The sequence below is a fragment of the Saccopteryx bilineata genome, chromosome 3 (assembly GCF_036850765.1).
Source record: "Saccopteryx bilineata isolate mSacBil1 chromosome 3, mSacBil1_pri_phased_curated, whole genome shotgun sequence".
Lineage (NCBI taxonomy): Eukaryota > Metazoa > Chordata > Mammalia > Chiroptera > Emballonuridae > Saccopteryx > Saccopteryx bilineata.
Genome location: NC_089492.1, coordinates 83881274 through 83899171, shown reverse-complemented (window position 1 = coordinate 83899171; position 17898 = coordinate 83881274). Strand labels below are relative to the sequence as shown.

The 17898-nt window shown below is 40.2% G+C and overlaps 1 protein-coding gene across 9 annotated transcripts in view; it reads right to left on the bottom strand.

The window, feature by feature from the left end:
- ITSN2 (intersectin 2) overlaps positions 1 to 17898 on the bottom strand; it is a 152163-nt gene that overhangs the window by 87022 nt on the left and 47243 nt on the right. For all 9 annotated transcript variants that reach the window (XM_066266589.1, XM_066266590.1, XM_066266587.1 and 6 more), the window contains 7 exons: positions 12090 to 12153; positions 10984 to 11121; positions 10460 to 10545; positions 8762 to 9024; positions 7822 to 7971; positions 3666 to 3806; positions 2257 to 2344 (listed from right to left, as the gene is read on the bottom strand). In XM_066266589.1, coding sequence (XP_066122686.1) covers positions 2257 to 2344; positions 3666 to 3806; positions 7822 to 7971; positions 8762 to 9024; positions 10460 to 10545; positions 10984 to 11121; positions 12090 to 12153 — 930 coding nt within the window. The remainder of the gene's footprint in view (positions 1 to 2256; positions 2345 to 3665; positions 3807 to 7821; positions 7972 to 8761; positions 9025 to 10459; positions 10546 to 10983; positions 11122 to 12089; positions 12154 to 17898) is intronic.

Sequence of the window (17898 nt, the reverse complement as noted above, 5' to 3'; positions counted from 1 at the left end):
TTTTCCATTTTTCTGAAGCTGGAAACAGGGAGAGACAGTCAGACAGACTCCCGCATGCGCCCTACCGGGATGCACCCGGCACACCCACCAGGGGTGAGGCTCTGCCCACCAGGGGGCGATGCTCTGCCCATCCTGGGCGTCGCCATGTTGTGACCAGAGCCACTCTAGCGCCTGAGGCAGAGGCCACAGAGCCATCCCCAGTGCCCGGGCCATTTTTGCTCCAATGGAGCCTCGGCTGCGGGAGGGGAAGAGAGAGACAGAGAGGAAAGCATGGCGGAGGGGTGGAGAAGCAAATGGGCGCTTCTCCTGTGTGCCCTGGCCGGGAATCGAACCTGGGTCCTCCGCACGCTAGGCCGACGCTCTACCGATACTTGGTAATCTTAAATGGTAACTGTATGTGGAGGGATCTAAGGAATAAGGGACAAACTGCAAACTCCAAACAAAAGCTTCCAATTTTGAACCGGACTACAGGAACAATCAGTCAATCAATCCAAGCTGAACTGGATCACATTCCACAGAGAAAGAGTAGCTCTACCAGATCCCCAATAACACATTCTACAATCCATTCACAATCCAAATATTGGCAACAATGACAAGGATGGTATACTTTCTGCCATGGCACAGATCCAAAGGGCTGGCTCATCCTGCCTCTAGAATGCTCGTGGACAGGTAAGATGGAGCTGATATACTTTGATCAGCCAAAAAGAGAATCATGTGTAAGAAAGACTGTCTGAAAAGAGACAGGGGCAGACCATAGCACTGGAAAGTGGGAGACTTATTATAATAAGAGTAGTTCACAAGAGTGAACTTCTATAGTCCTGGTGTTTACTTCATGTTGTACTAATAAGGCATCCCTAGCTTCTTCCCATCCCCCCCTTCATTAGTTGGAGAACTCAAGATAAGGACCTGGGCATACACAGTATAGACCTTTGCTTTCTTGAGACTAAACTGCCCACAGGAAACCTGCAATCTACTTTGTTCATGCATCCAATGTTTTACAGGTGTAGCTGTTCCACTCACAGATTAGTCATCCTGTCCAGTATTAGCTTTATCAACAATGGGGTGATATTTTGGTCTCTCATACATCTTGTTCTTTTGCGTTATTTCTCAATTTGTTGAGAACTTGGGCAAAAAAGAGTGATGCTATTAACTGGATCTCCTCAACAGCCAAAAATGTAATAAAGATCCCTGGAAGGGAAAAACTGAGGAATACTCAATGAGAGACACTTAGGATACTTTAGCTAGTTGTAACACAACATTTGCAGACTGACTTTCCTTTAAGTAAACATTTGTGCTACATTGTTACTGTCAATTCTATCCAATGTAGAGATTTTTTCCCCCCAGTTTTCTGGTTGGGACTTGAATCAAGAAAAATGTTACATTCCTTTAAATTATATTACCATATTTTGTTCCACAGGTGTCAGAGGGCCAAGCTGGTAAAAAATCTTCATATGATCCCAGCATTAGATGGCATAAGAGCTCAGGGCAGGGCATACCATTCTGCTTTGGCCTATCACTACTGTACATGATCACACTAGAATCCCACTGGTTTAGCCACATTGTAAAGTCTCCACCCAAACAGTTTTTTATAATTCATGCAGGATTTGGCCAAAATGCACCTGTTGTCTTGTGTCAGAGCCAAATCTAGATCTTAAATGTAGTCTAACAATTTGTTTGATTAATATTTCAAATATATGAGTAAAAATCTTATCAAGATAGGAAGACATAGCAAAATTATAACTTATTTATATTTAGTTTATTAATATAATGCTCTAAACATTTGTGACATTTTTCATATTAACTTGAAATTTGTAACTAAAAACAAGAACTTTTTTTTATAATGAATAATGCTATTTTATTTTATTTATTTATTTTTTGTGACAGAGACAGAGAGAGGAACAGGCAGACTGGAAGGGAGAGAGATGAGAAGCATCAATTCTTTGTTGCAGCACCTCAGTTTCTCAGTGATTGCTTTCTCGTATGTGCCTTGACCAGGGGGCTACAGTAGACTGAGTAACCCCTTGCTCAAGCCAGTGACCTTGGGTTTAAGCTAGTGAGCCTTGCTCAAACCAGATGAGCCTGCACTCAAACTGGTGACCTCGGGGTCTCGAACCTGGGTCCTCCGTGTCCCAGTCTGACGCTATATCCACTATGACACTGTGTGGTCAGGCTAGAATAATGCTATTTTTAAACAGAATATGACTGATACACTAATTCGGAAAAGAATAAAAGGCAAAACAAACCTTAGAGACTTACCTGGTGTGTTACCGAGCTGCATGTTTTTAATTCTTTCATTTAACAATTGCTTCTCAGGTACCAAATAGATAAGCTTATTTTGATATTCCTTATAAAAAGAAAAGGTAGTGTTTGATTAAAACTCTGTAATGGCTCCACATTTTTTGCAAACTTCAAAACATGATTTAATCATCCTTGAAAGTATAGGAATAATATGTAGTTGTAAACAGCTCACAAATTATGAATAAACTAGAATGGAAGTACACATGATGGAAAATAACAAATATTTAAACATATATCCATTTGTGAATGACAGGCTGATATTAAAAGGTGGTGAAGAAAGCCTTTGTTAATGAGGTACACCTGGCAGTGTCACAGTTTTTAGCTGATTGATGACAGTGGTCTAGAGGTGTCCTTGTGCCCATGCTAAGTGGTATGTGTAAGCAGGCCATGACATTCCAGGATAAATAAGTGTACATCAAAGAGGGACTGAAAACTCAGGGATAACTAATGAAGCAGGTTTAAATCAGATAGGAAATGTTATTTGGCCTTCACTTATATCTCTGTGACAAAGTGAAAAAACAACTGATTAGCTGCCAGCACATATAGAAAGAGAAATTTGTAAAGAGGACTCATGAAATACAAAATGCTTCCAGAGTCCCTATTCTGCAAACTATAGTAACTGAATTAGACCCTAATGCACAAGTACAGAACCAAAATACCAGGCCCCTGGGGGGCATACTCAATATTCTCACCACAATTCTGAAAAGAATGTTATGTCAAAATTTCCTAAAAGCAGTAACAATAACCTCAGCTTACTAATGTGTATATATATATATTTATTTAAAACTTAAAACACAGCCTGACCAGGCGGTGGCACAGTGGATAGAGCGTCAGACTAGGACGCAGAGGACCCAGGTTTGAGACCCTGAGGTCACCAGCTTGAGCGCGGGCTCATCTGGTTTGAGCAAAGCTCATTATCAGCTTGGACCCAAGGTCGCTGGCTCAAGCAAGGGATTACTCTGTCTGCTGAAGGCCCACGGTCAAGGCACATATGAGAAAGAAATCAATGAACAACTAAGGTGTCGCAATGAAAAACTAACGATTGATGCTTCTCGTCTCTCTTTGTTCCTATCTGTCCTTACCTGTCCCTCTCTCTGACTCTCTTTCTGTCTCTGTGAAAAAAATAAATTAAAAACTTAAAATACAAAGTGATAAATGTCCACTTATATATAGATACTAATAGAACTTTACCAGATATCTACAGGAGTTTTAGGGGTCTATAAGCTTCCTATTATTACATACAAGATTGTGTATATTCACAACCTTCTGTGAAAAGGCTGTTGATCCCAAAACCAAACCCATTCTATTAGGAAGAATTATTAATAACTGTTCCAACTTTAAGGACAATTCAGCAGCAAAGGACTTACCTGAAGTTCTTGTTGGAGCTGCTTGATTTCCATAATTTCCAGGTCACACTGCTTATCCAGAACTTCCAGCTCAGTCTTTTGAGTCTGTTTTCTGAGTCGGACATCCTGAAGTCTGCCTGAGATCTGCTGATGTTTGCCATTCTGTAGGAAGAGCATATAAATACATGGTAACATAAAATGGTAATATAAAATGTTACCAGAAAAATATTTTTTTTATTTAAATTTTTAGGTGTCATTTATATGCAATCTAAGGTAAATGTCTAAAACCAAGTGGAATATGTTTTTGGGTTGTATCTTTTGACTCCAGAGAATTGCTAGCAGGAAATGCACCGTTTTCTGAGCGTAAGTATCCATTTATTAGGATGAGAAAGCACAAGTATACACATTAAGTTTTTTTCTGAGTTCAGCAGAGGCAATTAATTTATAGTACCGTATTAAAATAGATCATCTCAAAGAGTAACAAGGAATAAATTTTGTAAGTGGCATTTAGTATTACCTTCTTTGAGTTCCTCTGTCTACCCTCCATGTTGCCACCTAATATTCTTTAATCAAACAATGTCCAGGAGCCCTTATTGGCTACAATTCTCTTTCCTATCATAATATTACTTTTCCCCTTCTTTCTGAGAAATAAAAAAAAATTAGAGAACAGAGATTCTCATTGGAGGCTAAGAAGGGTGAGGTGTTATGAGCTGGATTTTTTTTTTTTATGTTTTTTTTTTTTAAGATTTTATTTATTCATTTTAGAGAGAGGGGAAAGAGAGAGAGAGAGAGAAGGGGGGAGGAGCAGGAAGCATCAACTCCCATATGTGCCTTGACCAGGCAAGCCCAGGGTTTTGAACTGGCAACCTCAGCATTTCTAGGTTGACGCTTTATCCACTGCGCCACCACAGGTCAGGCTGGGCTGGATTATTATATGGGCAAATTCAGATGTTATACCCTAACCTTCAGTACTTCAGAATGTGACTGTATTTGGAGAAAGGGCCTTTAAAGACATAATTAAGGGTTAAATGAGGTCATATCAGTGAGCCCTAATCTAATCTGATTGGTGTCCTTATAAGAAAAGAAAATTTGGACACAAAAGAGATACCAGAGATGCAGAGGCAGAGGAAAGACCATGTGAGGACACAGCAAGAATGCAGCCATCTGCATGTAGAGAGGCCTCAAAGGAAACCAAACCCACCAACACCTAGATCTTGGACTTACAGCCTCCAGAACTGTGAGAAAATAAACTTCTGTTGTTTAAGCCATCTGTGGTATTTTGCTATGGCAGCCTTGGCAAATTAATATAGTGTGGTGAGGAGAAATGAGACCCCTGATTAAAAAATCAGTGATAATCCAAATTTGATACTTGAGAAAAACATGCTGAAGGGAATATGCTGTGTTCATCCTAGAGCTCCTGTTATCTTCTTTTTTTTTCTTAACAGAGACAGAGAAAGAGGGATAGATAGGGACAGACAGACAGGAACAGAGAAAGAGATGAGAAGCATCAATCATCAGTTTCTCGTTGTGGCACTTTAGTTGTTCATTGATTGCTTTCTTATATGTGCCTTGACTGTGGGGCTACAGCAGACCGAGTAACCCCTTGCTCAAGCCAGCGACCTTGGGTCCAAGCTGGTGAGCCTTGCTCAAACCAGATGAGCCTGTGCTCAAGCTGGTGACCTCGGGGTCTTGAACCTGGGTCCTCTGCATCCCATTCCGATGCTTTATCCACTGCGCCACCGCCTGGTCAGGCTCGTGTTCTCTTCTTCAGCACATATAAGCAGAGGTTCTGGACCTCTTCAGACTCTGCACAATAATCCACGCTATCACTCAGTGCATTATCCCAGTTCTTGAGGGAAAAATGATCAATCTTAAGGTCTCCTCCCAAATATATAAGGTCTACCGGAAAGTTCTGTCCGTTTTTGGAATAAAACAAAATACAAATTTTTCTTACTGTCAATAAACTTTATTAAATAATATAATTGCCATTATTATTATTAATTATTTCTTGCCAGCGTGAGGGCAATTTGTATATCCAATTTTTGAAAAATGTTTTATCTTTTGATGCGAAAAATTAAACCAGTGCTTATTTGATATCTTCTTCAGTTTTGAATTTTTTGCCCTTCAAAAAATTTTGTAAGGACAAAAACAAGTGATAGTCGGAGGATGCTAACTCCGGGGAATATGGTGGATGCGACAGACATGCTTCTGTAGCATTTCTTCCTTGTTGAAATTCGTAAAAATTACAGTGGCGTAAATGAACTTTATCAGTAGCCATGGGTACACTATCGCTTCACACATAAGACTAACGTGAACCAACTTTGTTTTAGTTAATTTGCTACGTCAGTATGTATACATTAAGTGATAAAATAGGCACACATGAGCCAAATAAACATGTGCTTACGTGTCGAAACTTGTTGTGATAGAAACGGACAGAACTTTCCGGTAGACCTTTTATTTATGTGTGTGTGTGCGTGTGTGTGTTTTAATTTCAGTGAGAGGAAGGCAGATAGTGAGACAGACTTGCTGCATGTACCCCGACTGGGATCCTCCCAGCAACTGCATCTTGGGTTGATGTTCAAATCAACTGAGCTATTTTTAGTGCCTGAGGCTGACACTTGGACCAATGAGTCCTCTGTGCCCAGGGCTGATGCTTGGAAGAGGGAGAGAAGGGGGAGAGAATAGGAGAGAGAAGCAGATGGTAGCTTTTCTTGTGTGCTCTCACCGGGAATCAAACCTGGGACATACATAGGCCAGGTTGATGCTCTAGCCACTGAACCAACTGTATTTTTAAGGAAAAATATATAGTCTAGATGATGGTTTAGACAGATATCCAATTAGCTACACAAAGAAGCTAAAGGTTTTTAGGTTTTGTAGTACTGTGGCATAATTAATAATTGTGGTATGCTTTCCTATCCAATTGAAGGCATAAAATAGTACTTTTATAACTAAAAATACTGTGATAATTTTTTAAATGTAATTCAAGTTATGCACTAAATAATTAAATGAGACCTAAATTTGTATCTATCACATGGCTACACATGCATTTTTGCAAAACCTTACTATATTATCAGGTTAGACTTATGGGATTCTAGGGTCATAGTAGAATGGTGTGCCTTCCAACCAGACCCTTTAAAGCAACTCACTTTGCATTTCAAAGTCTTTTAACAACCAGGCCCTCTGACATCTGATGCATAAAAATTAGTAAGTATAATAGCCAGTATTAGCTAATAACTACATTCCTACAGAACTGGAAGGCATTGTAATAGATCATTTATGTCAGCAGTCTCAAATCATTTTTCTTTTTAGCAGTAGAATGCTTTTTTCCCCCAAGCAGATCTTAGACAAAATGCTAGTAAAAGTAAAGCAGGTAAATATGGAGCTCCTTGCTTTGAAGTACGGGGAACTGGGAAAGGCAAACTGCCCTGGCATCAGGCTTCCTGCCCCCACCTCTGGTCATCGCTCTGTAGGCCATCTTCCAGAGACTGCTGTGAAAACTGAAAATTACTGAGCTAGCACAACCTTTTATTTTATAGATGGGCAAAGTAAGGCACAGAGAAGGGAAATGTCTTGCCCAAGAGTACACAGTTTGTCAGCATTGGAACTGAGACCACACATAATTTTCAGCATTTTGAGTCACTTATCCTTTTTTTTTAGTGAGAGAGACAGAAAGAGAGATGGACAGATTGACAGGAAGGGAGGGAGATGAGAAGCAGCAATTCTTCATTGAGGCTCCTTAGTTGTTCACTGATTGCTTTCTCATATGTGCCTTGAACAGGGGGGCTACAGCCAAGCCAGTGAGCCCTTGCTCAAGCCAGCGACCTTGGGCTCAAGCCAGTGACCATGGGGTCATGTCTATGATTCCATGCTCAAGCCAGCGAGCCTGAGATCAAGCCTGATGAACCCACCCTCAAGCCAGCAACCTTGGGTTTTCAAACCTGGGTCCTCAGGGTCCCAGGATGACACTCTATCCCACTGCATCACCGCCTGGTCAGGCAAGTCATTTATCCTGTTTTAGTAAACTACACTGTCCAGTTAAAAAAAGCACATATGAAAATATAACTATTTAATTACATTAAAACAATGTATTCATGAGGTAGATTTAATAAACATCAACATTTTTCAACAGGTAACTCCAGCATCATTCAGATAAATTTCACTTAAACATTAGCCATACCAGCGCTTCCAACTCGAGATGAAGACTCTTCTTTTTAGAGTTTAACCTGACAATTTCTTCCTGTTCTCTGTTCCTTTGATTGAGAAGCTCCTGTCTACGAATTCTCTCCCACTCTAAACGGCGTTGTCTTTCAAGTTCCTGTTTTGCTGCCTGAGAATAACGAATTCAAGTTAACTTTTAAATGAAATATTTTGTACCACTCAAAAACCAATGGGATAATGAAATACAAGCGAGGCAGGATTTCAGTGCCTATGGGTAGCTGGGCAGACCTAGTCTTATCAATGAGCCTAAAGAACATCCACAAAAGAGACTTCATTTATCAAACCTAGTGATTCACAGGATCCTCATCTTGTTTCAGTTACTTTTCTCTGAATAAACAAAAGGATGACTTAATTAAAAATATGTTGATAGGAATTACTGAAGAAAACAAATTCTATTCATATTATTTTAGTATCAATATAATTTATGGCACTCCATCCTTAGCCCTTTAACACAGCCAGTCTTCCTGGCAACCACCCCCCTACGCCCCACATAACACTATTTATCCCAAGGACCTGTGCAAGCCCAGCCTCTTGATTCCTCACTAGACCTCTGACTCACCACTCTCATCTTTCTGCCTCTCCAATTCCTTGGTCTCTTAACTATGGATCCTAAGCTTACTTTTGTTTAATGACTGGACCAAACTGACTCCTCTGACTCACTAACCTGGGCTCCTCACTCTGCTTTGCAATCAAACCTCCTTTGAGATGTCACCTGCAGACCTTTCCCTACCACCCTGAAAACCCCTCACAGGCAAGATTCAGATTTATATAAAATAAGTAAGAATGAATGAGGCATAGGTAAAGCCACGACAGAACCAACCATTTTTTTAATTGAAGGAAATACAGCCACTTATTAAATATAATGATCTTCTTAGGAAATAAAATAACTTAAAAATAACCTCTCGTCTTTCTATCTCTTTTCTCCTTTCTTCCTCCCGTTGTCTCTCCAATTCTCTCTGTTTCTCCAAGCGTTTTTCTAATTCAAGTTGCTTCTTCCATTCTTGTTCCTGTAGTTCTCTCTGTTTTCGTTCCCACTCTTCCTTTTCTTTCTGGGCTTTCCGTTCTGCCTCCCTCTGTTGCTGCTCCATTAGGGCTTGGCGTCGCTTCTCCAGTTCCATGTTCCCCCGCTCATAGTTGGCCTTCCGTTTGTCCTCAAAAGTAACTAAGTAAGGTATATTATAAGCATCTTCACACATGCAGAACCCACAATCCAGTTTAAACATACTCATGCCCTGTGATCATTTTTTTTTTTTTTTTGGTGACAGAGATAGATTTTTTTTTTTTGGTGATCTCTATCTCTCTCAGAGAGAGAGACAGATAGGGACTGACAGACAGGAAGGGAGAGAGATGAGAAACATCAATTCTTTGTTGTGGCTTTTTAGTAGGTTCATTGATTGCTTTCTCATACATGCCTTGATTGGGGGGGCTATAGTAGAATGAGTAAACCCTTGCTTGAGCCAGCGACCTTGGGCTCAAGCTGGTGAGCCTTGCTCAAACCATATGAGCCCATGCTCAAGCTGGCGACCTCGAGATCTCGAACCTGGGTCCTCCACATCCCAGTCCGACGCTCTATCCACTGCGCCACCACCTGGTCAGGTGAGGGCTATTACTCTTTGGATACTTCTCCTAAGGATAATTTTAACTCAAATGTAAATAGTAAAATATTTCTGTTCTAAAAATATTCATTTTTAGAAAAGAAATTTGAGGGTCTGAATCCACCCAAGAAAGAAATAATTTTGACTACACCTGCCAATAAAAATACTTTTTAATTTTTTTCTCAGCATTTTCTTCAAGGACAACCAAAGCTGGATGGCTATATATTTGTTTTATTTGATATGTGCCACTAACTTTTTAATATTTTGAAATACATACACATACACTTTTTCAACCAATATTTAAACTTTTTTTTTAAGTGAGAGGAGGGGAGATAGAGAGACAGACTCCCACATGCACCCCAACTGGGATCCACCCAGCAACCCCAGTCTAGGGCCAATGCTCAAATCAACTGAGCTATCCTCAGTGCCTGAGGCCAACACTCATACCAACTGAGCTATCCTCAGTGCCTGAGGCCAACACTCATACCAACTGAGCTATCCTCAGTGCCCAGGGCTGAGGCTCAAACCAATCGAGCCACTGGCTGCAAGAGGGGAAAAGAGTAAGAAGGGGAAGAACAAGGGGACAGAAGCAGATGGTCACTTTTCTTGTGTGCCCTGATCGGCAATTGAACCCTAGACATCTGCACGTGGGGCTGATGCTCTATCTACTGAACCAGTCAGCCAGGGCCTGAACTTTTTTCTAAAGTTTAAGATTTTATCACAAGTTTGCTCTACTGATTTCTCCTAAAGTGAAAGAAACACTTTAAGATGTTTAATACACACATTCTTATCAAATACAAACACTGTCTCTTCTTCCTACATATTCTCTCAATTTTGACAATCTTAATTTTATTAATATCAAAATCCATCCCATTCATCAATTAGTTTCTCATATAGCATATAAAATCTTTAAAATGTAAAAATTCCAAAAATTCATTTACATTTCAAGGTAAAATTTAAGAGCACTCACTACAAATCTACAATTCAGACACTCAATGTTACCTGGCAATTTTTTCTGAGGTTCTTCTTCTTGTATTTTCTGGTAGGAAGGTAGAGTTCCATTAATGGAATCAATATGCTTTCCTCCTCTAAGAAAAGCAAACAACAAACAAATTGATCATCCTGCAGTCTGGGAATTTTTAGACTCAGTTATACAGACTACCAATGACCAGACCAAGTTAATCGTTGTATTAAAGATACTTAAAACACACTACACTTTGTAGTTACAGTGAACAGCAGTATATAGATTGTCAAGGTAGAAAGATCTGGATTCAAGTCATGGTTCAGCCAATTGTTATTGGGTAAGTTTATCCTAAACCTCTTTAGGCATCAGTTTTCGTATCAATAACACAATAAAAACACATTTATGTCTAATATCTATTCCTTCTCTGTGTAACTCATTAAATTCTAAAATCAAATGTCAGAGTAAATGTTCAATTCTCCACTAAACTAGTGGAAATCTCAAAGTAATACTCAAATCTGCCAACTGACCAAAACCACTCCTCTTCACTTCCAGAGGTAATTACCTGAAAGATGGAGGGACCAGCTCAGGAGGTAAAGTCAGGGGCAAAGGCTGTCCAGCTTTGGCCATGTCAGTGAGGTGCATTGCCAGGATAAATTCTTCAGCTTTTAGCTGTCCGTCACCATCAATGTCAGCCAGAGTCCTAAAGAAAACATGAACATTCACAACTGAGAAAGAAAAGTCTTAGTTCAGAGTAAAATATTTGTAAAAGAATTCAGTTTTTTTATATTTAAAACAAGAATGGTAGGAAAATAGTTACTGTAACGTATTTTAGTGAAATGTCTACAGATACAGAGAAGTGAGCAAATTTTTACCCTTAATTTTATATCATAAAAGAAAGAAATTTTTAAATAGAAAGAAAAATATTTCTTCTAAAAAGGTGGACTTTTTTCATGGTTAATTCACCTATGAAACCACATTTGATTCTACATTAACAATGAGATATTCTCGAATTCTCCACAGAGGCATTATATAAAAACAATCTAGTTTTACCTGTAAAATAATTAAATGCCAAATTCTAAAGAATAACATTCTGCACAATTTTATGCTGCTCACAAAAACTGGGGGACATTTTCCCTTGGCCGGCTGGCTCAGTGGTAGAGCCCAGCGTGTGGAAGTCCTGGGTTAGATTCCCAGCCAGGGCACACAGGAGAAGCGCCCATCTGCTTCTCCACCCTTCACCTCTCTCCTTTCTCTCTATCTCTCTTCCCTTCCACTGCCAAGGCTCCATTGGAGCAAAGTTGGCCCGGGCACTGAGGATGGCTCCATGGCCTCCACCTCAAGCGCTAGAATGGCTCTGGTTGCAACGGAGCAACCCCCAGAGGGGCCGAGCATTGCCCCTTGGTGGGCATACCGGGTGGGTTCCAGTCAGGCACATGCAGGAGTCTGTCTGACTGGGATGCTTCTCATTTTGGAAAAATTCAAAAAAATAATAAATTGGGGGACATTTTATCATTTCATATTCATTTTGAAATATCCCCTAATTTTTGTGAGCAGTATATTTGCTTTTAAGTTTGCACTAACTTTCAAATGACAACTATAACAGAAACAATATCTTTCTTATAATATAGGATGTATAGTTTAAAATCATAATTAATGGATAAAACTCACCAAATAGTAGCTAGCTGAGTTTGAGAAAGATTTGACTGAAGAAGGGCATTTCTAGCTTGAAAACCTGATTGGGAGGAAAAAACATTAAAATGAAAAAGAAAGAGAAAATTCTTTAGCCTATTTAAAGTCATGCAAAGCTAAACAACTGTACCTATAAAATAACACTGCTGCTATCCTGGGAACCTCTTTTTTTTTTTTTTTTTTTTTTACAGAGACAGAGAGTCAGAGAGAGGGATAGATAGGGACAGACAGACAGGAACGGAGAGAGATGAGAAGCATCAATCATTAGTGTTTTTTTGTTGTTGTGACACCTTAGTTGTTCATTGATTGCTTTCTCATATGTGCCTTGACCGTGGGGTTAAAGCAGACCGAGTAACCCCTTGCTTGAGCCAGCAACCTTGGGTCCAAGCTGGTGAGCTTTGCTCAAATCAGATGAGCCCGCGCTGAGGCTGGTGACCTCAGGGTCTTGAACCTGGGTCTTACGCATCACAGTCTGACGCTCTATCCACTGTGCCACCACCTGGTCAGGCTATCCTGGGAACTTTTAACATCAAAGTTTCTACCATGTGCCAGGCACTGAGCATTTAGTAGCAATCAAAACAAACACATTCCCTGACTCCAAGGAAATTTAAAATCTAGAATTAAGCCCTGGCCAGTTGGCTCAGTGGTAGAGTATCAGCCTGGCATTAGATGTTCCAGGTTCGATTACCAGTCAGGGCACATAGGGGAAGCGACCACCTGCTTTTCTACCCCTTCCCTTCTCCCTTCTCTCTCTCTCTCACCCTCCCACAGCCATGCCTCGGTTGGAGCAAGTTGGCCCTGGGCACTGAATATGGCTCCATGGCTTTGCCTCAGACACTAAAATTGCTTGGTTGCTGAGCAATGGAGCAACAGCCTCAGATGGGCAGAGCATCGCCCAGTAGGAGGCTTGCCAGGTAGATCCCAGTTGGGGCACATGTGGTAGTCTGTCTCTTTGCCTTCCCACTTCTCACTTAAGGAAAATCAATCAATCAAACAATAAAGAAAGAAAATCTAGAATTAGTGGACCCAAATGCTCCCCATGTCTTTTCAGAAGATAACACTAACACTACATAAGCAACAGACGCAAAGGACTGAGCCTCTAGTACAGACAGTATTTAGAGGCCAAGTTCTAGAGCAGGGGTCCACAAACTATGGCCTGCTGGCCACATGCGGCCCCCTGAGGCCATTTATCCGGCCCCCACCGCACTTCCGGAAAGGGCACCTCTTTCATTGGTGGTCAGTGCCTCCTGTGCTCCTGGAGTACTGTATGTGGCAGTGCCGCAAAGCGTGGCATCGCTCACATACAGTACTACTTCTGGTGACGCAGGACGCACGTGTCACGGCTCCGGAAGCACATCATATCACTTGTTACGGCTAGCAGTGACAAATATGGAACCGGACATTGACCATCTTCATTAGCCAAAAGCAGGCCCATAGTTCCCATTGAAATACTGGTCAGTTTGTTGATTTAAATTTACTTGTTCTTTATTTTAAATATTGTATTTGTTCCCGTTTTGTTTTTTTACTTTAAAATAAGATATGTGCAGTGTGCACAGGGATTTGTTCATAGTTTTTTTTATAGTCCGGCCCTCCAACGGTCTGAGGGACAGTGAACTGGCCTCCTGTGTAAAAAGTTTGGGGACCCCTGTTCTTGAGCCTCCTTGTACACCCACTGCAACTGGAAGCACAGCTTCCTTAGTTAGCATTTTCAGATCTCCTTTTATATTTCTGATTGTTCCTTTATCTCTACTCTTCCTCTTCTAAATGACTAGTAACGGCTGGCATTTTCAAAGGATCTGTCCTGGACATTGTATTCTGTGTGTTCACATCCATTTCTATTACTTAAAATAGCACCTAAAGGCTGGTGATTCCCAAATGAACATCCCCAGCCCAAATGTCTCCTCTAAGTTTAAACTTAGTCTATGTGCAACTAAAAAATCTACTTACGTAATTCACAAGCATCTCAAACCAAACATGTACAAAACTACTCTCTCAAACCCCTCCCACATTCTTCTTCCTAATCTTCACCCAACCGTTCTGTCTTCCTTTCTCTACAGCATCACTGTCCATTCAGTGGCTGAAGCCAGAAATCAGAGTCACCCTGATCCCTTTCTCTTGTACATCCACATCCGACATCAAGTTTACACATGCAATTCTACACCATTGCATGTATAGGTCCTTCTCACCCCCTAAGTCACAATTTAAGGTCACCTTTTCAGAGAGAAGTCTCTGTCCACCCTATCCACTTCCTGCCTGCTTCCTTCATATCTGTATCACAATTTGTAATGTAACATTTATACATTTACCTGTTTGCCTGTTTCCTCTATTACGCTAAGTTCTATGAAGACAAAAACTCTGACTGCTCTATTCACTAATGTATAACCCCCATGCTTGACACACAGAAGATGCTTAATAAATATCTGCGAAAGTAATGAATAAAGTTTAATCCAAAGTTCTCTATCTAGGGGCAATGGAGACTTAAGTGATAGAGTCCAATAGTAATAATAGCTAACATTCACTGAATGCTTACTATGTACAGTAAACTGTTCAATTTTTCTTTCCCTCAGTGAGAAAACAAAAATATGTTTCTGTAACAGGTTTCCTGATCTTCAATGAAAATATTCCAGAATAGAAGTGCCTGTCTACCTGACAGGAGCATTCTTTCCTGGTGAGCTAATCTGAGGCTTTCTGATTACAGGTAAAATCATGTGGCTTCTCTAGGGAAGGTCTCCCTGGTCAGTACACCAGGCCTGCCGCTCTCACTCACAGGTGACTGAGTCATGAGTACCAGAAGTCAGCCCCTACTCTGGGTTCAGCCTGAGTCAAGGATGGTCCAAATGCTTCTGTACAGAAGAGAGCAAGCCATACATCTGCTAACTTTTCCTCAGCAAAAGCTCCCACAACCAAAGTAGCACAAATGCCCCCTAACCCAATGTTTCACTGAGCTTTGAACACAGAAGTCTGTGTAATCAAAGCTACATACACTATATGGAACAAACAGAAGTATTCCATGTATACACACACACACACACACACACACACACACACACATATTATGCAAGTGAATGTTTATATTACTTAAAAATTGTTCAGGCCCTGGCCAGGTAGCTCAGTTGGTTAGAACATCGTCCTGATATACCAAGGTTGCAGGTTTGAACCTGGGTCACAGCACATAAAAGAATCAACCAATGAATGCAAAAGTAAGTGGAACAACATGATGTCTCTCTCTCTCTCTCACTCTGTCTTCCTCTCTTTCTCTAATCAATAAATAAAAATATCCAAATTTTCATTCTTTTTAAAAATCTGGCCACTTAACAGAAATCACATAAGGAAAAATACTAAAGATAGCTCAGAGCCTCACCAATTAATTATTCCTCAGGGATATTTTGTGTTAACAGGAGGATTATTCCAATAAAGAGAAATGGAAGGCTATTTCAAGCATGAAAAAAGGTCAATAACTATAAATAAATAAATAAATGAAAAAAGGTCAATAACTAAGGTTTCAGCTCTTGGACAAAGGTAACAGAGTAGATAGATCCCTTAGCATTAGGTGACAGAGCAGGAAGAAAGGGAGGAATGTACATGTTTAAGAGCATACTGGTGGAAGGCTTCAATTTGAGCAAAGTCTGAATAATATAAAGGGCTACAGAGAGCCAGTAGAGTGCTTTACTAAGAAAAGCTCACTTGAACATGTACATCATTGGTCTGCCAATCCTCTTGATATCTTATTTCCTGTGCCTACAATACCAGTCCCTCCATCCTCTACCGGGTAGTCTATTTATTCTCCAAGGTCCAGCTCAAATATCACTCTTTTATGAATCTCTCATATTTTCAATTACTTTCTCATATATCTACAGATATATCTATATAGATATAGATATCTCTATATAAATATGGATATCTATATATAGATATGTTTCAATTTTTTCATTAATTGAGAGAGGAAGGGGGAAGAGAGAGAAGGAGAGAGAGAGGGAGAGAGAGAGGAAGAGAGAGAGGGAGAGAGAAGGAGAGAAGGAGGGAGAAAGCAGGAGAGACAGGGAGAGAGAGAGGGAGGAAAAGAGGGAAGGAAGGAGAGGAAGGGGAGGGGAAGAGGGAGGGAGGAAGGGGGAGAAGCATCAACTTGTTCCACTTAGTTGTTCCATTTAGTTGTGTACTCATTGATAGCTTCTTGTACATGCCTAAACTGAGGATCGAATCCACGACTTCAGTGCGCCAGGACAACACTTTTCTACTGAGGCCAGGGCCACTATCTCAGCTATATTAATCACAGCACTTTTAAACCACTAATCAAATTCTATGATTATGACCTATGGGCTCTTCAGAGATAGGGACCATGTCTTCCTTCTCTCTGCATTCCAGTACCTCAACAGAGTGCTTGGAAAATACGTGACTCAGGAAAAATCTGAGTCATTGAATTTAAATAAATCATGATTAAGATTTAAGAGAAAGAACAGAAGGGGAAAATTAGACTACCAATATTCACTGAATAGCATAATGTGTAGGCTTAGGTCAGCTCCATATTCATATATCTGAGGATATCAGAAGCAACTTCTTTTCAAAGAAGATCTATCCTTCCTTTAACTATGGATACACAGCTTTATTCTCATAGGTCTAAGAATAACAACATTCTCTAAAAACAAAACAATATAAAACCTTTATACAATATGGCACATATACAAATAAAGTAACATTAGGAGATCAATTTTTTCATATTCCAAGACAAACCCACCTTTGTTTACGGGTTTTTTGTTTGTTTGTTTGTTTGTTTGTTTTTACAGAGACAGAGAAAGAGTCAGAGAGAGGGATAGACAGGGACAGACAGACAGGAACAGAGAGAGATGAGAAGCATTAATTATCAGTTTTTCGTTGTGACACCTTAGTTGTTCATTGATTTTCTCATATGTGCCTTGACTGTGGGCCTTTAGCAAACTGAATAACCCCTTGTTCAAGCCAGCGACCTTCGGTCCAAGCTGGTGAGTTTTGCTCAAACCAGATGAGCCCACACTCAAGCTGGTGACCTTGGGGTCTCGAACCTGGGTCCTCCACATCCCAGTCCAACCTTTTATCCACTGTGCCACTGCCCGGTCAGGCTACACTGTATATTTGAAGCACATAAATAAAGTGTGCTAATCTTAAGTGTACTGCTGGATGACTTTTTACATAGGTATGTACACATGTAACCAACACCTATATCAAGATACAGAATGTTTCCAGAAGGTCTGGGCGTGGCCCCTTCCCAACACAGTAAGGACACCACTCTGATTTCTATCACCACCAGCTAGGCTTCCTGTATTGCAGCTTCATAAAAATGGATTAAATAGCATGCATCTTGTGTGCCAGGCTTTTTTCATTCACCACAGTATCAGTGAACTGCATCTATGTTGCTGCAAATATCAGCAGTCCAGTCATTTTTATTGCTGTAAGGGCTTGTTATAGAAATACACTATAATTTATCCATTCTTCTGTTGATGGACATTTAGACTGCTTTTTGGGGGGATGTTTTTAATGAAGCTGTCATGAACATTTTTATACATGTCATTTGAATCCACTTTTGTTAATCTGAAAAAAGAAACCTCTTTCAAGCCAAAGGTAGGGCCCAAACAAAACAAGTTCATTGTTTCAAAAAATGGGAATCATGATCTTACATAAATCTCGAGCATGTTTGAATACCATTATTTCACAGAATCTAAGATGCTATCAATTATAAGACACATCATTATTTTACGAGGAACTAAGAAAAAAAAGAACATGGCCAATACCATGACACAATGTTAACGCACCACTG